Below are 11,268 nucleotides of genomic sequence, written 5' to 3'. Positions count from 1 at the left end.
TGACATAATTAAAAACTAAAAAGCGCTGCAAAAAATACAATTACATTACTCCTAGAATAATTGTTTTGTAAGCATTCTTTAACAATTATTAAAATAAGAATACGTTTCACTCATTCGTTTTTTCTATTGTCCTACGACATATGTATAACTTTTGAAAATCAAACAACTGCATTTAGTAACCTGTAAACTTTAATTAACTTGAAATAGTAACAATCGAAGACAGTTGTTTTCTAGATTAACATATCTTACACAATAAACTAACCCGCCGCAATGAGATTTTTACTTCTTGGGAGCAATGATACCTTCCAGTTGAGCCTGAAATATTTTTAAAACTTATCATTTTTATGTTTATCCATAATTTCTTTTAATTTTTACTGCAATACAGTAATTAACAATGAACTAACAGCGCAAATCCTAACCATTAGTTATTAAACAACATTATAAAATTATGGTTGTTACATTCGTATAAGAACTCTAATGTATGCGGTATATTATAGAAGCGCCAAAACCTTAGCCTCGTTTACTTTATTATCCTTACAATTTATGGAATATATTGAATCGGAATAAGAGGAAGAAATTTTGGTCGACGGATGTCATCGAAATGACATTTTGCCTACGGGACTTTTACCGAAAAAAAATTATAGATTAAATTCGTTCTTACAATACATATTGCTTATAAAAGAAATCATTCATAATACGACCATATTTTCACTTCTCTTTTGTACCTATTACCATCTTAATGTAAGGGTGCCGATTTATCTTATTCTGACGTTCAAACACAGTACAATTCTATAATATAATATAGAACAAAGTTGGTAACCTTTAATTGTGCATTAGTTTTCTTCAATGCAAGCAATTCCTCCTGGTGACGTTTTTCCTCAGCAGCGCGCAATTCCGCCGCTCGCCGCTCCAATTGCTCGGTCTTTTGTTTCAGCTCGGCACAAAGTTTCTCTAGTGTAGAGCGTTCAGATTCCAATTTTGCAACTTGATCCATAAGGTCAGATTTGCCTTGCTCCGACTATAAGAATAGATCGTTAGTACAGCTTTAAAATACATATGAAAGCGAAACATCGATGTACCGTCTTATAACATCTCTTTCGTATCGTATTTCCTTAATATACTATCATAATCATATCAGCCGACCGAGGACTACTGCAAGGCATAGGTCATGCAGTAGGCGCCCCAAAGATGGCCACGATGACCGGTAAACTATACTAAAGATCAAAATTCAAAGATACCTGCAACGCTTTCCTCATACCGAATGCAATAGAACTGCAATATAAAGTCTGATACGCCTCCATAGTAATCCTTGCTTCGTCACGAACTCTCAATAGTAGCAGGCCCCTTTCACCGCAATTTATCGTTACCTAAATAAATATAAAATTATAGCATTTTGTATTAAGAATTGTCTTTCCGATTTTGTTACTTAGGTAAGATTACTTATAATAAAATTTAGTGCATTATTGCATTGGAATACTTATGAAAACTAAGTTTACTAAATATCTGATACTCCTAGTCCACCTTGGACAGGCAAACGTGGCGTTGAATATGTACACACAAAGTGGTGTGGTCTTAATGGAAATCACTTAGGGAGGCCTATGCCCGGCACTAAATGTCTTGCGACTGAAATAATGATGATGATAAAAGCTATTCCATTGTGTGGTTTTCGTTTTTACATCATATTGGTGTTGAAGGAGGGGCGGGGTTAATTTTTAATATGCATGAAACGTTAACATGACTTTCACCTGTCTAATCAACTCATCAAAACACTGAGTATAAAGCTGCCTGCGAACTGGACAGATACCGGTCTCTCTTGCCTGTCGTTGCTGCAGACGGGTGTCTAACATCTCCTGAAGGTTTATTACATCCAACCTTGTAGCAGGCGTCGATGAAATCTAAAAAAAATACCGAGTCATTGTCGAAAGCATTGCTGTTGTAATTTGATATCACGCAAGTCTTGAAGCTTTATAGTTGACTTCGATGATGGGTTTTCTTCTGTTAAAGGAATTATGAATATATAATTCTCATATTACAACTGAAAGGGAATTTTATAAATGTTTGAAAATAAGTTCGAATTAATTATTTTCGTTTGTAATGCACATAGATGGTATTCATAGAAAAACCATAAAAATATACGCATTACTATACTTGAATCGTTCTGTGTTAACCTTTCGCCACAAACAGAAAATAGTGTCACCAAAACCGACGTACTGCACCTCAGGAGAGCGCAGCGAGTTGGGGGCTGAGACAAAGAAATGCATGAGCTTCGCCGCCGTCAACGATGGTGGTAGACTGACGGAGCGAAGCCTGAGATACTCTCCCTCCTCCCCGTCTCCACCGCGCGCATAACTTACGCGCGGTATAGCGGTTTCAGTAACACTATAGTTCAGCAAATAGTCTAAGAGGTGGAAAAGCGGTTCAAATGATATGATTTCGTAACAACAAACCGCCTCGGAACCGCAGCACCTAGTTTTGCTACAAAATAGTAGTGTGATGATTTGGTTCGAAGATTGCTTTTTATGTAGACGATTTCTGTTTGCTCCTTGTCAATGTCTTTCTAGATTTGAGGCGGTAGTAAAGTAAAGACGCTCTCAACCTATTAAATATAAATAATTTAACGTTAGCTTGATAACCTAATGACGTCACTTACCATTAATGGTTTAAAGATTCATTAATAATAAAAAACTACGCTAATAATATGACAACTGTGTCGATTTAAAAGGACAATCTTTAAGAGTAAAAGAAACAAGTGGTAAGATTACTTTTTGCGTCCATATTTGACCATCTTCTTCCCATTCCTTGGGAGGTAAGATAGCGTTAAGTATTTCCTCGGTTTCACGTTTCGCTTCTGTTGGGACACACGGTTGAGCTGCATCTCCACGTGGTGAGCCCTGAAATAGTTTGTAATAATCTTCTTATCGACCTATTTTACCATATAATTATATGTATATACAATCAATGTGTGTGTATTGAAAAAAAAAAATTACGATTGGGTGAATCGATTAACTTACAATTGGTTCTGCTTTCTTAGTTACCAACACAGGATTGTCATAACGGACAAGCGTGTCTTCAGCCGACGAAGATGTCTTCTCTGCCATTTCGTATTCTTAAATTCTTCAATACGAGATATTTGTTGTTGTTTATCCTTCAAAATAATTCACAATCTTATTCAAGACGACAACAATTAAATTAGACAGAAGGCGTTGTTACTATGGTAACGACTAGCGGAGCTACGAGAGCGATAGTTCGAAATCGGAAACGATAAAAAATTACAAATGAACAGTTTTTTTTATCGAATATTAAAATCAGGTGAATACAGTCCTTATGCTATTTTGACATAAAGTCACTGTTTACTTTATTGGCATTTCCAGATTTCTGCTGAGACAGACGGGCGCTACATAGAACGACCTTCATCGATGACGATCCATGAGAACTTCCCCTAGAAGTGTTATGTCATAAAATCTAGAGACACATCCGAAAATAACGGGTAATCAAACATAAATTTTGATTTCAACTTATTAAAAAACAGGGGCGGCTTAACCTATAGTGCATGGTGTGCAATGCACACGAGCGCTGCAGTCTCATGGGGCGCCGCGGCGCTCCCTGACACAGCTAAGAGCATCGTCTTGGACCATCATGGTACAATAATGATATGACAGAAGCGGTCAGACAGCGCGGTGGCGGCAGTTATAAAACGCGAGCGCCCTGTGAGCGGCTTCTTTTACGAACATTTTGTTTCAACTCGGAGTAAACCTTATTTCACATATTTAGTGTTTTTTTAAGATGGTGATGGTGTGGCCTCTCAATCCTTACACCTAACCGGCACTCGATCTCGACACGGAGCCCTCCAAATGCAAGGCATCCCCCTACCAGGTGGATCACGGTCTGGTCCACGCCCGGTTCACAGAAGCACGAGGGATCCTCCTTGAGCTTAAACCTATGGAGTTACTCAGAGAATCCTCTGTGTCCCGCGAAGAGCTGGACCAAGACCGTGTCCACCTCCATGCTACGGAGCGCGCAATAGACCGCGACGGCGTCTGGGAAGAATTTTCTCGTCGATGCCGTCGTTCTATCCATGTACCTCCTTTTTTTGGCCTCTCGTTCCACCCCTATTTATGTGGCAGCAGGGTTTTTATTTTCTCAAAAAAAAATCTCGTTATTTTTTTATTTTCATTCTCGTCTTCCATGCTTCACATTGTCTTTTTTGTATTTAAAGTTAAGAAGCGGCCAGACAGCGCGGCGCCGGTAGTGTGGCGGTGTCAACTTTTTTATTCCCTATTAGGGAAGAAGAGGTAAAAAAGTTAAGGTCTAAATGTAGCACACTTCCGCTGCGGAACTCGAGCGGCAAAACCACGATAGAGTTACGCCTTGTGTTGTAGTTCTATAGGCAGCGAAACAGAAATTCGATACATTTCGCTTCTATTTCGCTGTACATAAAACTAAAAACACAAGTCGAAACATGAACTATCGCTGTTCGCCGCTTAGTTTCGTAACAGAGATGTGCTACAGGCATAAAAACAATGAGTGTTTTTCTGCCGTCATGGGAAGAAAGGCCGTAACTAATACCACATTGTAAGCTATACCTACTTATAAAATAGCTTATTGGAATATGATACAAACTTTCTTGTTACGACGGCAAAGTTAATAGTTATAGCCGCTTCCTAAGCGGAGCTAGGGTTTCATTGCACACGAGCGCTAATGAACTAAGAGACGCCCCTAATAACAAAATTTAAATAAATTAATAAATATCTGCAATTCAAGAATATATAAATAGTTTTTGTTGATACTCACAAGAATTTTTAAATATTCTGATATATCTTAAACAACTTTGTGGAACTTAAAGATGATCGTCACGTTTTCTAAGTCACATACTGCCTGAGTACTCATATCACACGATCCCCCTTTCATTTCGGAACTAAAGTATTTCTTGAACGTTAGTTACGTAATATATTACTTTGAATATAACACATAAAAACATATTAATGATTCTATTATTCAAGAGTAGATATCAAAGTTTTTGAACTTATAATTCTATTTGAATAAGTTAGTCTTCGATATCATGTATTAAACCATAATTTTTTTTAAAAATAGGCCACCCAAATACCCAATACTATTTTTTGACTATATTAGTCTTAAGTCTTATAATTTCCAAAGTGTCCTACATACCACCATAGATGGGTAGGTATCAAAGAAATATATCAGAAACAAATTAAGATACCCATGAACTTCTTCGCCATTTAGTTCATAGTAAATGATCTATTTCTTCACCATATAATCAGAAATAATGTTTCAAAAATAAAACATCTGCAACATAACTGTGTATTCCAGGTTGTGCAGTGAAAGCTTATGATAGTTCCCTATTTACAATTCTTAACAATGGGCTCTGAACTTATAACTATCATTTATATATGAAGTCATGAAATTGACGAATAATATTCAATCTTGTCGATTTACATACCTTTTAGACCTATACCTACCTATAATGCCGCCTACAAGCTCAATAATTAGCAGTAGTAATTTGAATGTGGATAACATTTTGGTATTAATACCAGTGATTTCATATAAACTTAATTATCTATTTAATAACTTTAATGGTGTCTCTAAAACTAAAATCTACATCTGTCTTAAGACAATACAAGGACAATTCATGTCATATAAGTATATTAAAAAAATTAAGTGAAATAATATTTTTTTATTTAACACTAGTACAAATCTTATAAACAACAAAAAATATAATAGCACTAAAGATATAACTAGTACACAATCTTTATCATAAAACTTTGTTCACTGGGAGTCGCTACTTGAGCTCGAACTAGAGTCCGTTGACATCACTTCAACATCTTCCTGGTTCGGGGCATCTTTGCCACGTCCATCAATCGCAACTGAGTTCCCGCCTCCTACTGACATATGAAGCTCACCAGAAGAGTGCCAAGTGAACTGATTTGTTGCAGAGGCAGGTACTAAAAAAATATTTTAAAATAAGACATGCAATACTGATTTAAGCATAAAATGACAATTCATTATTGATCCAATTGACTTTTAATTTAAAATCTTTTAAAAAATGTCAATACCCATTTAAATTTATTTACTTCTAGGATTAATTATTGAAAATGTAATTAGAAAAGGAATCAAGTGATTGTATAATTTATTGACTTTAAACTGGAAGTAAAATTATATCTGTATTTTTATGCCAAAAAGTTATTGGTTGCAAAGAGCAATAAAAGGTAGGGTGCAAAGATAAAAATGCACAAATATGAAATATATAAATAAATGGTCATAAAGAAGTGTGGATAAAATTTTACAAATTCGGATAAAATCTAATTAAGGTTTATTATAATAATATATCTGTTTGTGGTTTAGAAGTCAGTATAATATACACTTAATGTAAATTATAAGATGGCTACTATAGTTTAGATGTAAATACAGTCCAACAAACAAACAAAGATAACCACTATCAAGTTGAAAAAGAAAACAAACTAAATCAATCTGCAGGTATAAAGATCAAAAATTTGAAATAAGACATCCTTACTGACCATGCAGTGTAAATTATGATCTTTTATACTTAAGAAGATGTTATGTTTCCAAATATGACAAATCAGAACACTCTACTTGAATGAAAATCAAGTTTGAGAAACAAATGAAATCTTGGCTAAAAACTAGGTACAGTTTTCAAATTAAAACAAATTAATAAAATTACACTAGGTATGTTTTACAAATCAAGAGACAAATATAATATAGATATGTTTGTTGTTATTGTAGGTAAAACTGCTTAGCTAAATGAACCATTATCGAACTAAAATAAGTTGCAAGCTGCATTATTGATTGTCCGTCATAAACTTATAACAAAAATTGTATCTATAGAACATAAATATGTAAACTGTAGCAAGGAAAAATACAAACATTGATATTGACCATGTAGTTATAGTTTGTTTACTTGGAATTGAAGATATTACTAAGTATATTATGAGTAACACAAATTACCTCCACCAGTAGTTATTCTGTGTAGATCATTTAGAGTAGATGGTGTGTGCCCATTCAGTGGTAGATCACAAAGTCGACCAAGCATTCCTAATCGCATTTCAAGATCTGTAGGATATGGCCTTCGTGGATCACCTGGCTGCCAAGACAGGGGTGCACTGACTGCATTTGATGCACTTATTCTGTGAAAAGAGAATAATAATTGAATCAGGTAAGTAATTACAATTACAGCTGATAGGTATACATTACTAACATATTAATTATTCAGAAGGATGTTCATTATATTAAAATAAAATTAACTTCTATTTAAATATTAATTTGCTAACAATACATGAGGTATTGTCACTTTTGCAACATAAAGAACACAAAATATTAAAAACTTTACTTTTATGATTATTGGGATATATCCATAAACTCATGCCAAAGTATATATTTTATATATAAGACATTGGTCCTTTCCATGTATTAAGTTGTAATATCTTCCTTAAAAAAAATTAATGAGATTAAAAAAAGATTTTCAAAGTTACAAAACTTACCTGTGGGCAAATTTTATTAATTCTTCTGATGGAACAGGTCTCTTCCTTGATTTAACTATAGAAGCAAGTTTCTGTCTGGCTTGGTATAATGATGTGGCCAATATTTGTTCAGCATCCTTCAGTTGCCTTTGTAAGTGATGTATATCTTGATCCTAAAAATGTATTTACATGAATACTTATATAATTACTTGGAAATTGGATACACATATTGATTATATATTTTACAGTAAAAATGACAATTCTAAAACCTTATTGTAGTTAAATAAATAAAATTACTGATACAACAGTGTGCAGCATAAAGTGAAGATAACTCCATTTGTAATATACAATGTTCAATAACAAGATAATGATTAAATGCCAGAATATAAAAACAAACACTATTTTTTTCTCAAATTTACCTTATTATCCACTTCAGCTTTAAGTTCATTCATTTTTTGTTGAATATTTGCTTGTTCGTCTGCTAGTTCCAAAGCTTTCTTTAATTCTATATCTTTAGCCAGCAATAAATCAGTCAACTGTGCATGATCTGCAGCAGATAGTTTCTGTGACTTTGGAGCTACCGAAACTTCAATCATCTCTCTAAAAACAAAGTAAAATGTTAATATAATATTAACAAAAACAAAAACGTAAACACAGATATATGTTCTTAATTAAAATTACTTTGCTATGAGTTCCATATCATCAATTATAGACAACAATCTGTCTTTCGTACTTAAATGAGAAGCCATTCTTATTATAATAATCAAATATTTTATATAAAATTTGTCTTAATATATGAAAACGAAATTTAATTTGAGCTCTAACAATTTACTTCTGTCTTTTCAAAGTAAATTAGTTTGACCATAGATAATAAATAATGTTTGAGATATGAATGTTTGTAATAAAATCTCCCATAAATTCTTTTGTTTTTGATGTTTGAAATAATATTAGCTAGAGGCATAATGTTTTCTTTATTTTATTTTACAAATATTGTACAATTTAAACGAAATTTAAAGGTAGTCAAAATAACGTTTTTGAAGTATACTTTTAATCGATACCTATAAATAAAAGATTTGTTTCGCTAATTTTATGTTTTCTATCCGGTTTTAAATCACTTTATTATAAAATTATACTCTTCATTTCAATGTATATCTACAGAAACACATTTTTCTCTGAAATAACTTAATATCATCTCCCATTTTGTACAAAATAATGAAAACTTATATAAATAATACCATAACGATTAACTATACACATACCTACTTATCAATCAAAAAGTGGTATAATAACTGGCCACAGTTCTTAAAAGAATCTTTTTATACACAGAAGGAGTAACAGGCTATACACTTGCATCTTAAAGCCATTCTTCCCCAAGTCAGATGTCAATACAACTTTGAGCGATATATACCTCCTTCTCGATGATCTAGACATATTGCATAATCTTTACAACATAAAAAATTACGTACATTGGAACCCCTGACATGGTTTTTTAGTATTAGTTAACTCGCAAATGTTAAAAGCTAGTGCTAATAGCGCCCAACACCAATAGAAAATTGTCGTTAAAAATAATTTTCAGATTAATTCGATTTATGAAAAATTCCAATGTTCATGGATAATTTATCTGAAAAATCAATTTTACCTCATAACTTATCAGAAAATTATTTCAATTTCATTTCATTTCTTTATAACTAACCGTCGGAATTAAAATTTAGTACCTATAGACAGTGTTAATAGTACAGAAATAAAAAAGTAATGTAAGTACTCGCGTTTCTGCTACAAGTCTATTTTAATTTGATGTTCATGGAAAAATTAAAAAACTAAAAGTGTATTATTCATAATTAAAATTAATTTTATAAATTCTTCTATTCTTATGAGATTTTAGGAACGTAATGCTAAACAGTCTGGGTTCTCCATTCTATTTTGATTTTTTATCCGGTAAACGACCACACAAAAATTCAGTCATCCGTGTAGGATGATTATAGGCACTGTGATCTACACGTTATAGATAAACAAGTCTCTCATTATAAATACAGATTGATAGGGCTATGGGTGCGCCGTGGTACGTACGCAATGAAGATCTACATGCTGACATGGAACTGCTTATCGCCCAGTTCCTAAAACGGACATTAATTCATTGTTTGACTCTATCGGTCAACACAAAAAGTCATTAATTGTAGGTGCTACACCTACAATACAATTACATCCGGTACATTCAAACCGCACCGTCCTAAGAACGACTGGACGACAATAGGACAAACCACGTACACTGTACATCGTCATCGTCGTCATTCGATCACCAATCGGCCTCGTCGGAAACTATGTCGGATTATATATCATAGAGAATGCCAACCCTCGATCATTTTAGATAGAAGCGTTACTAGACTTTCTTCCGACACTTCTTCACCCAGAGCTGCCACTTTCCCAAGTGGCAGTAGTGATATTAGCCTGGCAATGGAAATCGACTAAGCCGAGACGCTAAGCCGGTATTTTAGGCGAATAATAGCCCTAGCCGAGGTCCCCTCGTGGGGACCCTTGGCTCTACTCACTCCATAGAGCGTCCAATAAAGCGATCTTAGAGCCCGGTGGCTTTCCATCCGGTAAAATAGTAGAGTTAAGAGGTCTTAGGCTAGACGCCCTCTGCTCGTTGCCACTCAAACTGAGGAATCTGCAAATGCTATCTGGGCAGCAGTAATAGTTCGGTCGAAAAAAAACAATTTCGATGAAAGAACGACTATATATCGTTAAATTAAGTTAGGGCAATAAAATGGTCGTGATTATAATTATAGCAGAAGGACGGGGAGAAGACAATAATTAAATGACTGACTTCCTAACATTGTTAGTCATATAGTTCTTAGGTAACATTTTATTCATTAGGACATTAAGATACCAGAATAGGAGGTGCGACCGAATTAATAATGAAATAAATATATTGCAAATTCGTAAACATATTAGAATTAAATTATCGGTTTATGTTATTAATGCGTTAACTAGAATGGGAACAATTTTATTTATTTATAAATATAATCAATAGGTTCTTTGATATCTAAACGTTACATATCATATATACATACAGAATAAATTAGCTTCTATTAAGAATGAGCGAAGTTGTTTGTTTACTAGAACACAAATTGATTCAATGCAACCGAATGGCCCACGAACCGGCTTTCTGTGCACGCTGTGTTCTCGTGAACGTTAGCACACGGCGGTTGTGAGGGGGTGCCGCGGGGAACGTACAGTGCATGCAGTGAACATGCGCTGTCCACGTGCTATTGAGACTTTATTGCTGTGCTTTTTAAAAATACATATATATATTTTCCATAATCGCTTTTGAATTAATTATGATACTTTTACTAGCTAATGCGGTATAAAGATTAGAGTCTTATTTCTGGGCCCATATATTACTACCAATCAGATATTATTGTTTCACTTCGCATTGTTTGTTATTTTTTTAGAGAGTGTTAAAGCTTGGAAATATTTTTTTTTCTGAAATGGCCTGTTGCTAAATTATATATAATAAGCGAAGTTAAAAATGACTACCTTATATTTCCTTTCCGATATTATGAATGTGAATTTGAAGTATCCCAAGTGTTACTCTTAAAATATTAGACGTTTGAATATATATATATATATATATACATACATATATATATGTATACACACACATATATATATATATATATATATATACATATATATATATATATATGTGAGTGTATATTTGTGACAATCAAATTTAATAGACAGAAATTTATTACATGTGTATAATATTAGAACC

The 11,268-nt window shown here is 33.6% G+C and overlaps 2 protein-coding genes across 2 annotated transcripts; both read right to left on the bottom strand.

Moving 5' to 3' along the window:
* Positions 1-248: 248 nt before the first annotated feature.
* Positions 249-3,098, bottom strand: Dnali1 (Putative inner dynein arm light chain, axonemal Dnali1). Its single transcript, XM_068769697.1, has 6 exons — positions 3,012-3,098; positions 2,763-2,891; positions 1,746-1,895; positions 1,239-1,367; positions 821-1,018; positions 249-315 (listed from the first exon to the last, which is right to left on the bottom strand). Exons 1-6 carry the CDS (start codon positions 3,096-3,098, stop codon positions 280-282), a joined length of 729 nt encoding a protein of 242 aa, XP_068625798.1. The 3' UTR covers positions 249-279.
* Positions 3,099-5,685: 2,587 nt separating this feature from the next.
* On the bottom strand, positions 5,686-8,326 carry MED4 (mediator complex subunit 4). The gene is made up of 5 exons (XM_068768834.1): positions 8,175-8,326; positions 7,913-8,093; positions 7,515-7,666; positions 6,982-7,160; positions 5,686-5,960 (listed from the first exon to the last, which is right to left on the bottom strand). The coding sequence occupies exons 1-5, from the start codon at positions 8,240-8,242 to the stop codon at positions 5,785-5,787; spliced, it is 756 nt and encodes a 251-aa protein (XP_068624935.1). The 5' UTR covers positions 8,243-8,326; the 3' UTR covers positions 5,686-5,784.
* Positions 8,327-11,268: the final 2,942 nt, after the last annotated feature.

The sequence above is a fragment of the Battus philenor genome, unplaced genomic scaffold, assembly GCF_028537555.1.
Source record: "Battus philenor isolate CCGP_79_NKW_IND1 unplaced genomic scaffold, ilBatPhil1.0.hap1 SCAF_10, whole genome shotgun sequence".
NCBI lineage: Eukaryota > Metazoa > Arthropoda > Insecta > Lepidoptera > Papilionidae > Battus > Battus philenor.
The sequence above is the reverse complement of the archived record's forward strand: the minus strand, read 5'-3'. Positions and strand labels throughout refer to the sequence as shown.

Coding starts and splice junctions, on each gene's coding strand:
- Dnali1 (XM_068769697.1), bottom strand. CDS start 3,098: ATGGCAGAGAAGACATCTTCGTCGGCTGAAGACACGCTTGTCCGTTAT. Junction 2,892..3,011: donor CTAAGAAAGCAGAACCAATT/GTAAGTTAATCG, acceptor AAACTATTTCAG/GGCTCACCACGTGGAGATGC. Junction 1,019..1,238: donor GTATGAGGAAAGCGTTGCAG/GTATCTTTGAAT, acceptor CTATTCTTATAG/TCGGAGCAAGGCAAATCTGA.
- MED4 (XM_068768834.1), bottom strand. CDS start 8,242: ATGGCTTCTCATTTAAGTACGAAAGACAGATTGTTGTCTATAATTGAT. Junction 7,667..7,912: donor AAGCTGAAGTGGATAATAAG/GTAAATTTGAGA, acceptor ATACATTTTTAG/GATCAAGATATACATCACTT. Junction 5,961..6,981: donor CAGAATAACTACTGGTGGAG/GTAATTTGTGTT, acceptor ATATTTTTTTAG/TACCTGCCTCTGCAACAAAT.